The sequence below is a fragment of the Stenella coeruleoalba genome (assembly GCF_951394435.1).
Source record: "Stenella coeruleoalba genome assembly, chromosome: 20".
In the NCBI taxonomy this organism is placed as follows: Eukaryota; Metazoa; Chordata; class Mammalia; order Artiodactyla; family Delphinidae; genus Stenella; species Stenella coeruleoalba.
The window spans coordinates 38,726,392-38,746,767 of record NC_137166.1 but is presented as its reverse complement, the minus strand read 5'-3'; the positions used below and the strand labels follow the sequence as shown (position 1 = coordinate 38,746,767).

Sequence of the window (20,376 nt, the reverse complement as noted above, 5' to 3'; positions counted from 1 at the left end):
ATAGGGGTCTTATTGGCCCAAGGTGTTTCAGTATAACCTCTGACCAAGCAGCAGCTGGCCACTAAGATGTAATGATCCAAGGGCAGTCCATAAGAGGACAGGCTTAAAAATAAAAACAGAATTAAAAAATATAGAGAGAGAGAGAGACATCAGAGGCTATACACTATGGAAGAAACAGATTCCACATAACTATTCCAGGCAAGTGACAGAAACAAACAAACAAAACCCAACAACCACCCCAAGCAGGAGAGGATCAGAATTCAGAGTTGTTAACAATGTACTACTTGAAATGTCCAGTTTTAAACAGGAAAGTGTGGCCCATACACTTGAAAAAAAGGCAGTAAATAGAAACTATTTATGTAGGGGTCCAAAAGTTGGATTTAGCAAAGGGTTTAAAGCAGCCATTATAAATATGTCCAAATGGAAATTCTGGAGTTAAAAAGTACAATACTTAAAATGAAAAATTCATCAGAGCGATTCAACAGCAGATTTGAAAACTGGCTAAAAGAATAATCAGTGAACTCAAAGACAAACAAGATTTGATAACTGGCTAAAAGAATAATCAGTGAACTCAAAGACAAAAATTATACAATCAGAAAAACAGAAAGAAAAAGAAGAAAACTGAATTAAGTATGAGAGACCTATGGGGTATAACCATAGCCAATCATATCAACACATGAATAATGGGAGTCCCATAAGGAGACTGTTCTTCAGATTGTATAATTTCTATTGATTTGTCTTTGAGTTCACTGGTTCTTCACTTAAGTTACTGTACTTTTCAACTCCAGATTCAAATCCAATAGATTGTGATGTTAACATGCACACTGTAACCACTAGAGCAACAACTAGAGCAACCACTAAGAAATAGTTTAAAAAAAAAAATCAAAGGAATTAAAAGGTTATACTAAAATATATTTATTTGACACCAAGAAGGCAATCCAACGAAAAACAGAGGAACAAAAAAGACATGAGACATAAAAAACAGCAATATGGCAGATGTAAATGAACCATATCTATAATTATATGAATTAATAAACACTCCAATCAGTATGTAGACTGTCAGAATGGACATTTTAAAAACAAGGTTCAACTATATGATATCTATAATACACAATTGTTAAATTCAAAGATACAAATAGGTTGAAACTAAAAGGAACACTATGTAAATGCTGTCATAAGAGCTGGAGTAGTCATAATAATATCAAACAAAACAGCCATAGACTTTAAGATAAAAATGTTACTAGAGAAAAAGAGGGCATCTTGTAATAATAACAGTATCAATTAATCAGGAAGATATAACAATGACAAGTACATACACACCTAACAACAGAGCCAAAAAAAAAAGTACATGGAGCAAAAACTACCAAAAATGAAAGATATGACAACTCAACAATTGTTTGAGTCCTCAATACCCCACTCTCAATAATGAGTAAAACAAGTAGACAGAAAATCAGCAAGGATACAAAAGACAGCAATATCAATGAAGCTGGCATGTATAGAATACTCCATCCAACAAGAGAATACAGACTTTTCAATAACACACAGGAGAGAACATATGTTATCCGTAAAAAAAGTCTTAATGAATTTTAAAAGACTAAAGACATACTAAGTATTCTCCAGACACAACAAAATTAAAGTGGAATCAATAATAGATAGAAACTTGGAAAATACTCAAGTATTTGAAAATTAAACAATATATATTTAAATAAATCATGGCTCAAACCAGACATCTTGAGAAATGTCACAACGTTTTGAAATAAAGGAAAATGAAAACATCACAGATCAAAAGTCACTGGATACATCTAAAAGAGTACTTAGAGGTTAATTTATATCTTTAAATGCCTATATTAGAAGAGAATGATCTCAAATCAATACCTTAAGTTAATACCTTAAAAAAACAGAAAAGGAAGACCAAACTAAGCCTAAAGCAAGGAGAAGGATGGAAAGAATAAAGACTGGAATCAAAAATCAATAAAATAGTAAACAAGAAAAGCAGAGAAAAATCAATGAAATAAAAAAAATGTCTCCTTGAAAAGATCAACAAAATTAACAGGTCTTTAGCTAGACTGACCAAAACAATAAGAAGACACAAATTAGCAAAGTCAGAAATGAAAGGGGAGACATCATTACCAACCCTACAGAAATTAAATGGGTTATAAGGGAATGCTATGAGCAACATTATGCCAAAAAAATGAGACAACTTACATGAAATGGACAAATTCTTACAAAGCCAGTTACCAAAACGAGCTCAAGAAGAAACAGAAAATCTAAACAGACTTATCACAAGAAACTGAGTAGTAATTACAAATCTTCCCACAAAGAAAAGCCCAGGCTGGATGGTTTCACTGGCAAATTCTATCAAACATTTGAAGAAGAAATAATACAAATCCTTCACAATCTTATTCAGAGGAGGAAAGACACTTCCCATCTCATTCTATGAGAACAATATTATCCTGATACAAAAGCCAGACAAAGACATTATACAAGAACAGAGGACTACAGACCAATATCCCTCATGAATATCTGCCACAACATTAGCAGCAAACCAAATTCAATAACATATAAAAAGGATTATATACAACACAGGATTATACAATATACAACAAAAGGATTATATAAAGTGGGATTTAGCCCAGGAATGCAGGGTTGGCTTAACATCAGAAAATCAACTAATGTTAACACACTGCATTAATAAAGAACAAAATCACACAATTATCTCAATAGATGCAGAAATAAACATTTGACAAAATCCAGCCCCATTCATGACAGAAAACTCCAACAAACCCAAAAATAAAAGAAAACTTCCTCAACTTAATAAAATGTATCTATGCAACACCTATCACACTTAATGGTGTAAAACTGAATATCTTCTCCCCAATCAGAAACAACACAAGGATGTCCATTCTTACCACTTCTGTTCAATACTGTACTAGAGATTCAACCTAGTGCAAGCAGTTAAGAAAAAGAATACAGACTGAAAAGAAAGGAGTAAAACTCTCTTCATTCACAGATAACATGATCCTGTGTGTAGCAAATCCTAAGAAACACCAACGCACACATGACAAAAACTAATAATTGAGTTCAGGAAGGATTCAGGATACAAAGACAACACACAAAAGTCAATTGTATTTCTATATACTAGCAGTGAACAATTTAAAAATGACATTAAGGAAACAGTTCTCTTTACAATAGCATCAAAAATAATGAAATGCTTAGGAATAAATTTAACAAAAGTTTAAGACTTGTAATCTGAAAACTACAAAACATTCCTGAGAGAATTAATGAGGATCCAAATAAGTGAAGAAACATTCCATATTCCTGGATTAAAAGACTCAATATTAACATGGTAATTCTCCCACAAACTCATCTATAGATTCAATAAATCCCCCAAAAAATCCCAGTAACATTTACACAGTAGTAGATAAGATGAACCTAAAGTTAACATGGAAATGCAAAGAGCCCCAAACAGCCAAAAACATTTTAAAAAGAGAGTAAAATTTGGAGAACTTAACAGCTTACCACAAAGCCACAGTAAATCAAGACCATTTGGTACTGATATAAGGATAAACAAATATATAAAACACAATGGAGAATATACAAAGAAACAACTTCATAATCAACTGATTTTCAAAAAGGGTGTCAAAAAAATTCATTGTAAAAAAGGGCAGTCTTTTCAACAAATGGTTCTGGGACAATTGGGTATCTAATTGAATTTAGACCCTTGCCTCACACCATACATAAAAATTAACTCAAAATGGATCAGAGCCCTAATTATAAGAGCTAAAACTATAAAACTTCTATAAGAAAACATAGGAGAAAAATTCTTGTGATTTGGGGTTAGGCAAAGAATTCTTAGATGCTAAAAAGTACAATCTTTAAAAGAAAAAAAATATCCAAAAATAAACTGGACTTCATCAAAACCAAAGACTTCTGTGCTTTAAAAGATACCATTAAAAAATCAAAAAGTCACAGACTTAGAGAAAATATTTGTAAATCATGTATCCAATAAAGGACTTATATTTAGAAAATGCAAAGAACTCTTACAACTCAATAAGAACCCAATTAAAAATTGAGCAAAAGATTTAACTGTAATCTCTCAAATAAGTTAAGCTTAAATTCACCATCTGACCCAGCAATTCCACTCACAGGTATCTACTCAAAAGAAATAAAAACATGTCCACACAAAAACTTGTATATGAATGTTCATAACACCGTTATTCACAACAGCCAGAGAAATGAACAATCCAGGAGTTCATCAACTACGAATGAATAAATACATGTGGTATATCCATACAACAGAACACTATGCAGTAAAAAGAAAGAACAATCTATTGTTGCATAATAAAACATGGATGTAGCTCAAAAACCTTAATGCTAATTGAAAGATAGATGCTAAAGACTATATATGCATGATTCCATTTAAATTAACTGTCCAACAAAGGTAAATCTGTACAGAGAAATCAAATTAGCGGTTACCTGAGGCTGGGGATATGAATGGGAACTGACTATAAATGGGAAAAAAGGGATCTTTTTAGCATGATGGAAATGTTCTAAAACTGGGTTTAGTGAGTTAGTGGCACAACTTGAAATCTTCTAAAACCCATCAAATTGCACACTTAAAAAAGGATGTTATGCAGGCACATGAAAAGATGTTCAACATCACTAATCATCAGGGAAACGCAAATTAAAACCACGAGATATCACCTCACATCTGTCAGAACGGCTATCATCAAAAAGAACACAAATAAACAATGGTGAAGATGTGGAGAAAAGGAAACCTTCCCACACTGTTGGTGGGAGGTACATTAGTGCAGCCACTGTGGAAAACAGTATGAAGGTTTCTCAAAAAACTAAAAATAGAACTACCATATGACTCAGCAGTTTCACTCCTGGGTATATATCTGAAAAAAACAAAAACACTAACTTGAAAAATACATGCACCCCAATGTTCATAGCAGCATTATGTACAATTTCCAAGATATGGAAGCAACTTAAGTGTCCATCAACAGGTGAATGGGTAAAGATGTGGTGTGTGTGTACGTATATACACACATACATGCAAAGGAATACTATTAAGCCATAAAAAAGAATGTAATTTTGCCATTTGCAACAACATGGATGGACTTCAAGGGTATAGTGCTATGTGAAATAAATCAGACAGAGAAAGATAAATACTGTAATGATACCACTTATATGTGGAATCTTAAAAACACAACAAACTAGTAAATATAAAAAAGCAGCAGACTCAACGGATATTGAGAACAAATTAGTGGTTACCAGTGGGGAGAAGAAAGGGGGAGGAGCAATACAAGGGTAGCAGATTAAGAGGTACAAACCATTATGTATAAAAAAAGCTACAAGGATATATTGTACAACAGGGAATATAGCCAATGTTTCAGAATAACTACAAGTGTAGGATAACCTTTAAAAATTGTGAATCACTATCTTATACACCTGTAGCTTATATAATATTATACATCAACTATACTTCAATTTTAAAAAAAGAAAACCAAAAGGATGTTATGGCATACAAACTATTCCTCAGTAAAACTGTTCAAAAAAACTGGAACCAAAGTACCACAAACACTAAAGTGATCACAACACTGTCTGGAAAGAGGGTAGCTATAATAAAAGTGCACATTTTTTGTTTTGTTTTGTTTTGCGGTACGCGGGCCTCTCACTGTTGTGGCCTCTCCCGTTGCGGAGCACAGGCTCCGGACGCGCAGGCTCAGCGGCCATGGCTCACGGGCCCAGCCGCTCCGCATGTGGGACCGGGGCACGAACCCGTGTCCCCTGCAACGGCAGGCGGACTCTCAACCACTGCGCCACCAGGGAAGCTCGAACTAGCTATATTTTTATACAAAATACTTCAAGGCAAAAAAACCCCGAAACTGTCACTAGGGGTAAAGAGTCACTATTAGGCCTCTGTATTATGAACATACTATTCTATACTATTATAGAACAGAACAGTGTATTACATATCTGTGTATTATATATAATGATGTCTAAGTTTACATAAAAATGAGTTTTTCAATGAAATACTGTTACACTATTTCTACTTTTACTAATCTCCATCTGCATTCCTTTTATGCACGTGGCCAAATCATCGAAACTTCACCTCCATTCCACCAAGTCAAAATGAATTCTCTTAATGTGTAAAGTTTAAGAAACAAAGCAGTTTTCTAACTCATATTTTTTAAAAGGTGACCTCATTGCGAATAAGCAAGACTATACAGATATACAGATCACACATTTCCTTACTAGTTATGTGCTCCTGTTTCGAGGGCAATTTAAACATTAAAAAAAAAAAAAAGTGTGAAGACTGATGATTCTGGAGCAAGGCTGCCTGGGTTTTTAACCCCAATTCCACCATTTAATAGTTGTGTAGCTTAAAACATTGCTTAATCTGAGTTAGTTTCCTTATCTCTAAAATGGGGGAAAGGGATTGAAAAATAGTGCCTACCTCGCTGGATTGCTTTATTAAATGAAATAATCCACATAAAGTATATAGAAAATGCTTGACACAAAGTGAGTGATCAAAAATATTGATTCTTTATGATTCATTGTTATTAACGGAACTGCAAAAACTTCATATCCTAAATGATGTTCCTTTAAAATGAAATTTAAATAACTGAAAAAGCATTTTAAAATGTAAAAACTGAACAATATCGACCAATGGATTAAACATAAAACCATAAATATTTATTGTAGTTGAGCAATTCATTTAACAGGCATTTAATCGAGAGCCTATATGCCACTCACCAAAAGGATACACAGAAAAAGATTAGCATCCTTGAAAAGCTATTTCTTATGGAGGAGAAAAATAAATCTAATAGAATGAGGTATCTGTATTTTATAAAATTGGAAATTATTCCGATTTATGGAAAACTCTTATAAATCACTTGCATGACCCATTTCCCCCCCCCCAGATAAAAATATAGCAAAATGAGTATAATCACTATAAACACTTTAAGTCCATTTAGGACACTATAGTGTCCCAAAGTTATTATCAAAGAATCATCAATAAAATGTAGATATGCAAGCAAATGTGTTAAAACCACATCCTTGATAAGAAAACAAATACTGTTAAAAACAGACTTTATCATGTATAAAAGAAATCATACAGTAAAGATAGCCCATTAATCCTACTTCTAGGAATCTACCCGGAAGATACTTCCAATGACACAAAAATACATACACATCAAAGTTACTCATTGCATCATTTGTAATTGCAAAATTACTCAGAAACCTAAATGTCCATACACAGCAAAGTGGCTGGATAAACTATGCTACATCTACACAAAAAACGTGGTATACCTCTGTTAAAAAAAAAGGGGGAAGCTCTCTGTAAACAGGCATAGAGCGATGACCAGGGCATACTATTAAACACATTAAAGTGGAAGGGAGAAGTTACATATGTTATCCTTCATGTAAGAAAGAAAAAAAAGAAAATATATGTGTATCTATTTGTGCAAAAGAAATACAAAAAGGTTAAACCAGAAAATAGATTGGTTACTAACAATGGGTAGATGAGGAAGTGACAGAAAGACGACAGAAATGAGAATGGGCAGCAGGAATGAGGGAGGAGTGTTTATCTTGTTTATCTTTTTACATAGCTGTGACTCTTAGAACCACATTAATGTTTCATATACCCTTCACACACACCCCAAATAAACCATTAAACCCAGCCACAATGTGGAGAGAATCCAATGGAGCACAAACACTAACAAATGAACCTAACTCTACTATAAATGAATAACAATCACAATGAAGGAGTGGGAAAGAAAAAGAACTTTTGATTGATAAAGCTGAAGGAAAAAAAGAACTGAACATAAATAGTGCAATATACTTAATAAATGTGTCTCTCCGGGGGGTTAGGATTAGCACTCTAAAACTACTTCTGTGTGTCAACAGCTGACCTTTGAACAACATGGGTGTGAAATGTGCCTGTCCACTTATATGTGGGTATTTTTTTTTACTAGATACGTACTACAGTACTGTAAGATGCACGGATACAGAACCATGGATACAGAGGGACAGCTGTAAAGTTATATGCCAACTTTCAACTGTGAGGAGAGTCAGTGCCCCAACCTCAGAGCTGCTCAAGGGTCAACTGCACTAGATATTTTAAAAATAAGTAAATACATTGTATACAATAAGAGCCACGTTTCTCACTATTGAAGAAAGATGTCATAAATAAGGAAAAACTGAAACGAATCCTGTGGTGTTAGATTAGAATCAGAAGTATCAGTGTACACTTCCATTTTTTAATGTACATAAGCAAACAAATATACATAGATATGTGCATCAGTTAGTATACATAATTTCCTAGCCCTACCTACTAAAAGGGCCTAGAAGCAATGACACCAAAATGGCAATACACACACCTACATGAGAAGATGTTGGTTTTTAAACACCATTCTCCATTTAAAGGATCAAGGGCTCCTTGGAGAAGTGGTTACTGGTTCCAAGCCTGGAGCGGGAAAAATATAAGATACACCTATAACATTTTATGGTGTCAGAAAGAAAGTGTTCAAAAAAGACGAAGACTTGTTGAAAGAATTCAGGAGCCAACTCAAAGGAGTTCCTAAACGTCAAAGGTAGAACAATTTGAATAAACAAAATAATGATAACTGGATTTTGACCCACAGAATATCCAAGTCCGTACACATACAAATTAATAAACAGGGGGCAGCGGTGGTGGGAGGGTAATGACACAGATTTTCATTACAAAAGAGTCCAAGAAATAAATGTAGAAAGAAAGGGCAAAACAGAAAATCACTATTAGGCAAATACCACAGTAATAACTGTTGCAGACAAGATCCACAAATGAATGCAAAAATTAGCGGGCTTGAGGAGAAAAAGAAATCTGTAAATTGCAAAGTATCTCCTTCAAGATATTTAATTAACTACAAAGAAAAAGACAGTAACTTTACAGTGGAGAAACCTGGCAGACATCCCCTTAACCAAGTGATCAAGGTTAAAGTGATGCAGGTCTCGAAATTAAGGACCTCCTGAAATGACTCACTAGAACGCATCTCTGATCTGAACCTCTTGATATTATCTATTTCTGTGGTAGTCTTGCCAAAAATGCAAAACCTCATTCTAATCATGTGAGTGTACTGGACAAACCCAAACTGAGGAAGATCATACAAAATACCTGACCAGTACTCTTCAAAAATACCAAAGTCATGAAAGATAAGGAAAAACTGAAGAACTGCCAGTGATTGGAGAAGACTAAGGAGCAATAACAAATAAATGCAAAGTGGGATCCTATATAGGATCTTGGAACAGAAAAGAACGCCTAGTAGAAAGTTGGTGAAATTCAAATAAGATCTATAGATTAGTTAATAGCATTGCACCAAAGTGAATTTCCTGGTTTTAATAATTGTGTTATGTTCATACAAGATGTTATAATTTTAGGAGAAGCTGGATGAGGGGATATATGGGAACTCTATTTTTTGCAATTTTTCTGTAGGTCTAAAATTAGTTCAAAGTTAAAAGAAATTCAGTCTGTTCTGTTTACAATTTAAAAGAGAACACTTAAGACCAACTTCATTTTATCATGTTGAATACTGAATTTAATATGAAAAATAAAGCTATAAGGTTAAGTTACAATTTGAAACTTTGTTTTAAGACTGAAGCTATGAAGTGGGGCAACACTACTTCATTTGGTCTTCAGCAGAAAATCTAATACTTCTTTGTTCCTACTACCATCTTGTTCCATGAGGAAACATCTTATTTGAAAGAAACATAAACTACATAAACAACAACAGGCTCAAGATGAAGTTGAAGAACATGAGAAATTATTTAATGACAATACTCTTGAAATTATATGTCTGTAAAGAACACCAGAATAATCCCACAGTGAAGTTTGTTTCTGGGGGAAAATCTAACACAGAAAGGCTCACTTGACAAGCAGTTGGAGTTGGGGGCTCCTTTATGTGTATGTGATTGTACTCTTGGTTGTTTTCTTTTTTGTGGGGGATTGGCTGAGAGAAAAAGTTTTTAACTAAAAATACATGCACAGTTGATCAAAATTTGCTAAAGAACAAATCTTCTACATTTTTAGGCAATCTTTTAAAATCAGGCCTCTGTTCTGATCTGAATTATCCATTAACTTGTGGGGATTCAGGCTCACCCCCTTATTATTAAAATACATATTCATAAAACTTTTACAGTTGTGCTGTTCTAGTTACAGATAGGTTCTACTTTTCTAGGACATAATTTCACTTTGTTTAAGCAAGAATTCATTAAAGAAGCTATAAATAACCTTTAAATATTTAGCCATGAACAGAGGAGGGTGGACTGGCCTTGATGGCTTATTTTAGTACTAATGCAGAATGCTTTTTAAAAGCTACATTTTAGCATGCATCAAGCTAATGATTAACACTTGCAGTGTAATTTTCAATGTTAGGATAAATTTCTTTTTATTTTATGGAGTTCTACCAAAAGTAAATATGTTTTTCAATCATTTACTACTAGGAAAGTAACCGTTAAGAATGAAAATGTCTGGGAGATTAAAACATACAATTTCTTATTTTAAAATTTTATTTATTAATTTCTCTATTTACTTATTTATTTTTATCATCTAGACAACCTTTCCTTCTCTCCCAAAATATAATGCCAGTTAAAACTGCACACACTAGGGAAGAACTGCCTATGGAATTATAAGAATTCAAGGATCCATTGTGTGGTGCATGTAACATATATATGAATCAAAGACTTTTCTATATTTGATTCTGAATCATAAAGTTCACAACATTTTAGAGACCAAGTTTCATAAAATTTTTACTTAAAAAAAATTTACAAAATACCATTATTCCAATCAAAGAAACTTTCCCTTGGGTACATGCAGCTTTCTGTCTTAGAGATTACAGAATGACAGTCAAAGAGGGAGAGATTTTTTAAATAGCCACCTAGCTGCAAAACCGACAAGAAGTAGATTTTTTTAAAGTGCCTTAAAATGCTAAAGCAAGTAATATAATTGTTGAATCTACTTGAAATTTTAAAAGTTTCTTTAAAATGGTCCATATGGTATGCACAATATCACAGCTGGTACAAAACTGCCAGTATTTAGTTCAAAACACAAAAACAATGCATATGAACAGTATTCTTTGAAAAATAATTCAAAATGCTGCCACTACTTCATAAGGCAAACTTAAACAAGAGTGCTGACAGTATTCTGAGAATTAACGAAACAAGCTGAATATTAAAGTATTTAAATATTTACTTTGATTTCTTTTTAACACCATTGATAACAGTAAGAGAACTTGCTGTCAAATTAACTCAGGATGGCTTATTTCAAATTACATGTAACATATTTTGCTATATTTATTCTAAACAATTGCAAAACTAGGTTTTAGGATGTAAACTCCCATTTGCTAGGCAGGCCCTAGTTTTTCTGCTGCAATCTGGCAGCTTTGAACTTTGAAACCCTCTTTGTAGTTCCTTCTGATACTTCTGACAGAACTTCTTTTCGTTCTGGAATGGTGGGTAGCGCAGGATGAGCCATGGCTGGGTGTGGTGTTAAGGAAGGTGACAAAAATTCTTTTTCTATTACAGTTCCAGAAAAAGCCTGGAAGACAAAAGTGAGATTATGATAATAAAATGCAAATAAGGTGCCCACAAAATCTTTATCCTGTACTTGCCAATTAGACATTTCTTTTCATTAAAAGTAAATTCATAAGATTTTTTTGATAGACAGAACTATAACATCAAAATACAAATTGCTCATAGAAATCAAGTACCATTAAAATATATCTTAATTACACCACCAAATATAAGTAGATTTTTTAATAGTACACATGCAAGAAAACAAAAATGTAAAAAACATGTTCACATGGGATTTTTTAAAAATGGGTAAATAAAAGGTCCTCAACTTTCATACACTCCATTTATATCCAGACCATGCTGTGAAAAATAATGTATTAAAATTAAGAATTCTATTAGGGTGTCAAACATCAGCTGATGAATGAGCTATCCTATGGTGGCCATGCTGCCTGTGAGCCAAGAGCTTAGTTTCAGCAGCAGTGACATCTCTTGGGTGGTGTTCATTCATGCAATTATTTGAGTATTTTATTGCATCTTGCCTCATTTTTATTTGAGATCAGTGGAAACTGAAAATTGAAAGTGCTGGTGCTAGTGGAAATAAGTATCAGTCTCAAATTTTCATACAATTAATTCAATGAGAGAAATCAAGGCACCACAAAAAATCATTCTTTAATTTCAACCAGATGTTTGCTGGACTTAATTTTGGTCAACTGTATGCAATGTACGTACGTAATGTATACAAATTGATGGAAATAAAAACAAAGATATGCCTTTCTATGTCTTTTTATGTACAGATCTATCAAAATCAAGAAGTTATGATTTTTCCCCCAAGATTTCTAGTATTTGAAACTCCCTCATTTTCTTCTTCTAAAGACTCTTTACGTACAAATTAAAATCTGACATGTAAACCTTCATGTATATTTAGCTTGACTTTGTCTACCAAGTGTACAAAATGACAATGTATCACCTGAATAGTTTAAAAAGCCAACCTCCACCAACTTGCCCACCAAAGAAACAAAAACCAAAAATGCCCTGACCCTCCCACAGTACTTTGAGACCTTGGGTGGAGTCCAACTCTTAAAAGAAATTCAAAGTTTACTTTTCTAAAAACTCTATTTTATCACAATGAGCACAGAGCCTTCTTATTATACTAAAAATGCTTTTGAAAAAGAGAATATTTTAACATTTAAAGATATCAAAAAAGATATCTTTCAAAGTACTTGCCATAATCCCATGAACCATTTATTTTGATGTTAAAAAATTTATAGCATCTAGGTGCTAACTGTAACAGTTCAATACAAAATGCAAAGCTATTAAATACAATGAAATGAAAATAAGTTCCAGACTTGAGTTCTAGCTATACCACAATATATTAAGTCCTTACAAAAACCTAATTTTCAGATACTTAAAAACAGCAAAAGTCTACCACCTGTTTTTCTAACAGTAGGGAAGACTATTAAATAAGTTAAGATACTCTCCAGGTCAACTGAAATCATTATATTGGGAGAAGGGAAGGAGAATATTCTAATCATACATACTGCTCCTAATTACCAATGACCCCTCCCATCCCCAGTTACCATTTAGTACAATCAGTACCACTTACGGACTATTTAGCAAAAGCAACAGAAGTTCTACATATGTTTATTCATTTATAAAGATATATATTTTTATATGTATTTGACTTATACTCAAATGGGTATATCAGTTTGATATGGTATGAGTTCCCCAGTCTTCCTAAATACTTCTTAAATTAAAAATCTAAAATACCCACCAAACATAAGAGTAAAAAAAATATCAAGTCTGGGTATAATGGAAACCATAACATTTCCATTTTGGTATCTCCCAATACCCCTCCTTTCTCCACACACAAAACTATATGCAACATGGTTGGTAAGAGTATATGTGTGTGCACTCATTTTTCTGAGGAGAGGATCTCCAGCTCTCACTAGATTGTAAAATGGTTCCACAATTCCAAAGAGTTAAAAATTTCACTGGCACGAGCCAAAACACAGAAGGACTATAGATAATTATCTGTCATGTATATATTTTTTCTTTAACTCAACCAAAGCATTTAAAAGAGAAAAGTACAATCTGCTACTTGAACTAGCATAAAATGACTATAAGTCTGATCTAGTGGAATTTATTTAAAATAAGCTGCTATATAATTTTCTAGACATGGGACTTCCCTGGCAGTCCAGTGGTTATGACTCCATGCTTCCACTGCAATGGGGCACGGGTTCGAACCCTGGTTGGGTAACTAAGATTCCACAGGCTGTGTGGTGCAGCCAAAAAAAAAAAAAAAAAAAATTCTAGCCAAAAATGAAATACATATGCTAATTAAGATACTTTAAAATTCCTATTTCACAGAAATAGAACTTCAAGAGTGGTACTACTTTCATTTTGAACTACTTTATTATAATACCTATATTGTGCTTGCTAGTGACTATTTATTAATTTTTTTATAAGTTATTAATTATCAAAAAAGTACTGGGCTTCCCTGGTGGCGCAGTGGTTGAGAGTCCGCCTGCCGATGCAGGGGACACGGGTTCGTGCCCCGGTCTGGGAAGATCCCACATGCCGCAGAGCGGCTGGGCCCGTGAGCCATGGCCGCTGAGCCCGCGCGTCCGGAGCCTGTGCTCCGCAACGGGAGAGGCCACAACAGTGAGAGGCCCGTGTACCGAAAAAAAAAAAAAAGTACAAGCCTAGAATTAACTGATTATGATCTATGACTTTTGAGACTAAATATATGTATGAACTAAAGAAGCTACAAGATAAACAATGCCATTACTCTGTCGATTAACTTCAATAAATAATTATATAAAATAATTTAAGAACAATAAGATTAATGATTTCCAGACCATACCTGGAAGATACAGCAGCTACAATTTTTAAAAAATCTTTTCAACTCCAAAATGGGGGAAATGAATTGCATACCCCTTTGAAATGGAGCTACCACCACCACCTTTTTAACTCACAAAAATTGGTCAAAGATACTATATAAAATAAAGAGTTAAAGATACACACATACCTCAGGTGTTACTGATAAAGGAAAAAGTTTCTTTTGATGATTTTCTTGCTGTTCCTCGTCCAAAATGCTCTCATTAGCATCACTACAAGTGGCCTCTTCACAGCTAATGCTCCTCAAGACTCCCCGTCTATCATCAAAGTCAGCAGCACTGCTTTCACTGGTATCACTGCAAACACTGTTCTCTCTACTGCGAGACTTCAGGATGGACTTACGAGGGACATATTCTCCATTCACGATATCAACAAAGACTCTATAATATCAAAAAAATATACTCTTTAGTTAACTCATAAAACTGAGAATAAATTTACAAGGATTTTAAAAAATCTTTTCTAGAAATCAATCTGAAATGTTTTATTCAAACTTATATCCAAAATTTTCACCATCACAATAGTTTTGTAGCCTCGAATGACATATTTACATTACTTTTATTATTGTTTGGCCTAATAAAATACAGCCGTTTATTTATACACATGTTCTGGGTGACAACAGCGTGATTTGCCAAAATTCTACATATATTTTAGACCTGCTCAGAAGTCACTTAACAATTTTCACTATTTTACAAATAAGCGTCATGAAAACAGTAGGTATTTTCAAATGACAGCTTTCTCAACAATACAACAAAAAATTGGAATAGCATACTTAACTTCAACTCTGTGGAAAGGTAAAGCACGTGCCAAGCACTGTCATAGCTGTGATAGGAAAAGTGCTGCCCCAGCATACTAGAAACACAAACTTTCATTCTAAAGTTAACATACAACATTTTTTTACTAGATTGGGAATGTTTTAAAAGCACTGGCAAAGAGGGGCAAAAGCAAAAAACCAAGCAACCTTCCAATTGCTTTGAACTGAGAAGCTGTGGTGGGGGCTCAGCAGCTCCTGTGAGAGCCTTTAAAACACTAAGCTAACTCTATCAGAATACCTCACTTTTCAGTGAGAGCCTTCTGTGTTACAAGTAACCTTTTCCTGTATACACTCAGCTGCAAAAAATGAGAAGGGAAGAGCAGGCTGTTCTGCTATCTGTGAATACCACTCACCTGTAAATGTCAGCAGGAGTCCTGATCATAGGCAGCTCTTGGGGAGAATGACCACTGCCAGAGCTGTTCTTTCGCTTACGTTTGGCTTCTTCTTTCTTTTCACTGAATTTTAAAGTGGTATTTTTTCCAGTATTTATTCGTACCTAAAAATTTCATAGCAAAAAATTATGATCCTTTTGAGAAATCAAGGCCAAAACTAAAACCAATAAACTCTACAATTAAAGAAATAATAGTAATAGAGGCAGTTTACATTTTTTGACACAAATGATGTGCATTATCAGCTAAGGCTAACAAATTCTTATACTTCTACAGTATTAAATTATACCTTAAGTGACCAATTCTAGTCATCAGTGACTTTATTATCATACAGAAAGCAAAATACATACAAACTAAATGCTAGATTATTATAAGCTTTCACATCACCCATTACTTTGATATAAGTTTTTGGCTTAAATCATGCATTTCAAAACAAACAGCACAATTAACCAAAACAAGTATTCAGTAAGAATATAAAACTTAAGTCATAAAAACAATATTGGATAATGCTTAACTATTTAGAATTTTTAAAATACCTCTAATTTTTAAAAATTTAAGGACCAGAAAATAAAAATCAACCCTGTTCAGGATTAATACATTATTCTTCTATCCCTACTCGGCATTTACACCATCTTTCCATATTAATGACTGCTATTCCCCATAACATTCCTGCAAATATTATTTATTCTTCCTGTTTTATCTAAATGAAAACTAATTTAAAGCCTGAAAAGAGAATCACAAAACAAACTTTTTTCCTGGCTAATAGGTCAATTTTTTCCAAAGAATTCCAAGATGCTCCTTTTAGTTTGAAGTATTAGAATATATATTTTAAAACACCATATAAGTATTTCACTTCACATTAGAGCAGGGAAATCTTGACCTAAGAAATAGCAAATATGTCTTAAACACGTTTGATTAAATAATAATCTCAGGCCTTTAAGACTGCTACCACAGACCCTTACCTCTGATACAGGCAAACCCTGCAAGGGTGCCCTGTTGTGGTAAAAAAAACAAAAAAGCACCAAACTGAGAAAAAGGAGTCCCTGTTTTATTACTAACTAGCTCTATGGTCTTCTAGGCCCTAAGTTTCCTTGAGAAAGACAAATTAGAAAGATGAAATTCCCAGTAGCTCCTTAAAGCAGTATTATGAGGCCAAGAGAACAAGGGAATGAGTTTAAGGTCCTTCCTTCAGTGAGATCCAACCTGCTTTGATCTGGGATTTTAAAACTGGGTATTCTACAATAAGTATGGAGGGAACAAAAAGTCTTTTGATACTAAGAAAACTTAAAAACCTGTATTAGAAGACCTCTCTGTAGTAACCTCCAGCTCTAAAATATCAAAATTCTAAAATCATGATTACCACCCAGAGATGTTTATATTTAATTTGTGAGAAATGGAACTAATTTTTACTTCCTTCTAAATCTTTCCTTTTTGCTCATGATGCTCCTATTCATTTTATGCCCACATAGAAACAACCTGATATAATTAAAAATTTAACTAATGCAAGTCGCTTTCATCTTAAATACACCAAAATGCCCAAATTAACTCTAGAATTCTTAAGAAAGCTTTCTGAATGAAGGACAGGTAGAGTTACAGTAGTTGTCACTCAAACTGATCTCCTTCCAGACCCCCAAATTTCAAATTCTATTGTGGCTTCAGAGAACAACAGACCAATACCAGCTAACTATCTAGACTTTTATTTTCCTTTTTCTTTTTAGATAAATTGGTCAGAGCAAGAGGCAAAAGATGGCTTTCTTGTTTGGCACTATCAACAATATTAATCCCTGTTAATATTGCTCTTTTAAAGAATACCGCAGATGATCTCTAATATTCAAATTATATGAAAAATTAGTAAAGTTAAAAGTATACAAACCCTCTTAGGTTCGACAGTATGAGAAAAATATATTGTTGGTATAGAATTATCTTCAGCCCCTAAGGTATCATGGTCATTTTCATTATCACCACCATCATCATCATCTTCTTCATCTTCATTATTGTGATAAGAATTTGAACCATTAATTGAACAGTTCCATTGACTATTCACTTGACCATTGAACAGTTCTGAATTTGTAACATTCTGATAACAATTGCTGGGAGTGAGAGAGTCCATTACTTGATTCATCATATTCACATTTATGTTCTGATCTTCCTTTTCCTCTTCAGAGGACGTATCTTCTCCATTTGCAATCAAAGTATCAGGCTTACTAGAAAAAGAAAATTAACAAGATCAAACAAACACACTAGAATTTTACATATTCTAATTTGCACTTAAGTTCAAAGGGTAAAAACTAAGGTTTTGCATAAGGTATTTTTAAACTAGATTTCTAGGCTAATAAAATGTTTTGAAATGAATTAATAAATAATAGTTTCTATGCTAATTCTATAAGTTGTAGTTATTCAAACAAAAGTAGAATACAGTAGATTTTTTTTTATCTTTGCAAGGAGGATATTGGCCATATACAATAAAATACCATACAAATACAATCATAAATTTGTAAGAAATCATAGAGAATATGTTATCTTTATTTAAAGACCAGAAACTACAACCACAGAACTATAACGTATTTCTTTCTCTTTCTATAATCAAAATATTTTATAAGCCTGTATTATTGTAATTTTAAAAAATAAAAGATTTCTACATATGTGCATGATTTATACACATATACTTCTCATGCTTGCTTCATTCTACAAAGGATTTGAGGACCTTATAAAAATAACAAAACCCAAAATGCAACAAACTGAAATAACATCATGCAAAAGTAGAAAAAGAATCGTGACCAAGAAAATCATAAGATTAAAAACTGATTTACAAAAATTAAACAGTATCAGTTAATCAAAAAGACCTAAGTATAGGTGAAATATGGTAGTGAAAAAAATATCCTTTGTGTTTCATGTCTTATTTTTCACAGTAACTAATTCTGCATATCATTTAAGCAAAATAATATAGGAAATTCTATAGTAACAGTTTTCATTGAGCACTCTGATAATTCTGAGTGCTAATATGTATTTCAAATGGAAATTTGGTAAAGTTTTTCATATCTATAACTACTTGACCAGATGACAAATTACCTGCTCAATAAGCAGAAAAGTTTGCAAAGGAAAGCAAGGATATTTTACAGCAACAAACTTAAACTGAATGCACATATTTTTTTTTAACAAGTCATTCAAACATACAGCATTATCTTGACTACAGTATAAAAACAACTCATTTAAAATATAATATATAAAGCATCCATAATTATTTAAAGTGAAGTATCTGGTATACCTTACTTTATTATACAAAATAGGGCTGAAACCTTATAATAAAAAATAGGAATATTGATTTTGTGTATTTCTGTACACACACATGCACTGGCATGTGCATGAACACATGGCCTTAAAAGAAAATATTCTAGAGAATATTTATTTTAGGGTGGTAGGGTTATTGATATTTTAGTATAGCATGCTTTTCTGTATTTTCTTCAATCAGCACATATTTTATAAGGAAACGTGTGTAAGGAACTTTGTCATTAGGTACCTATCAATATCAATTTCACCCAGCAATTCTTCTTGTCTCTCTAATTCTTCAAGTCGATCCCACAGCTCCTTATCAGCAAGCAGATCCTTGGATTTTAGATCATTTGAGAATTCTGCTTCAAAAATACCTGAAGTTTTTGGTTTGGAGTGAGGCTTATGAGCAATTCGGTGTTTTGCTATTTAAAAAAAAAAAAAGGAAAAAGAAAGGCTGTTTATTAAAAGCCAATTTTTAAAAGGCGCAAACCTAGACTTAATAAGATTTTCTCTTGGGGTGAGGGGTTGTTGAGAAAGAGGGGGGCATGATTTTTAAGCCAAACAGTAGACCTCCAGGGATGTATGTCTCCTTAGAATCTTGCGACTTAAGAGTGTAGTCCAAGGACCAGCAGTACTGGCATCCCTGGAGAACATTTCAGAAGTATAGACTCTCAGGGCCTCCCCAGACCTGCTGAATCAGAATTTGTATTTTAACAAGAGCCCCAGAGGATTCACAAGCATATTAAAGACTGTGAAGAGCTGCTTGAAAGCTTCAAAAATGCATAAGCAGAAATGGTCACAATGCACTCTAGCTATAATGTAAAATTCAACACAAGTAATACCCATCTTCCATCCTTACTCAAGAGAATTTAGTTACTAAAGTAACACATAAAAGCCTTGTCACAGGATACTTTCAACTCTAAGGCACTGCCAGACAGGAATACCCTAGGAGAAATCTATGGAGCCTAATCCTTGAAAAATTCTACTATAATTTTATATATGAATATTTCTACTTTTTAAATTGCTTTATCTTATTTATAATCCTCATGTGAGGCAGGAGATGGATAAAATCTGAACTCAAACCTATCAGCTTTTCACTTGAAAAAAGTAATTATTTTTATAAAGCAAATTAAAGTTTTAAAGACGGCAACGGGAGAAGTCTACAATGCCGTTACGAGATATGGTACTAACAGATGACCTCCATCATATATTCAAATTTACAGAATTGTTTTCTAAATCTGAAAATATCAAAATTACATTTCATAGCCTATTCTCTATAACTATTATTGATAAAACAGTATTAACAAGTTTTATGCTTCAGACTTATAAAATACATAAATCTTTCAATGGTCACCACAAACAAAAATCGTAACTTGTCTTTCAGCTCTTTAACTTTAATATCTGTCTCCTTTATTTCACCTTCCAAAGCCACAAGCTATAACTTGTCATGCCACG

General features: G+C 33.3%; 1 protein-coding gene across 1 annotated transcript in view; it reads right to left on the bottom strand.

Annotated features, from left to right (window-relative positions):
• Positions 1-754: 754 nt before the first annotated feature.
• Positions 755-20,376, bottom strand: part of URI1 (URI1 prefoldin like chaperone) — a 75,805-nt gene continuing 56,183 nt past the window's right edge. Inside the window, exons 7-11 of the mRNA XM_079906864.1 lie at positions 19,169-19,343; positions 17,525-17,855; positions 15,616-15,758; positions 14,582-14,831; positions 755-11,578 (exon numbers count right to left, since the gene is read on the bottom strand). Coding sequence (XP_079762990.1) covers positions 11,396-11,578; positions 14,582-14,831; positions 15,616-15,758; positions 17,525-17,855; positions 19,169-19,343 — 1,082 coding nt within the window. The 3' untranslated portion in view covers positions 755-11,395. The remainder of the gene's footprint in view (positions 11,579-14,581; positions 14,832-15,615; positions 15,759-17,524; positions 17,856-19,168; positions 19,344-20,376) is intronic.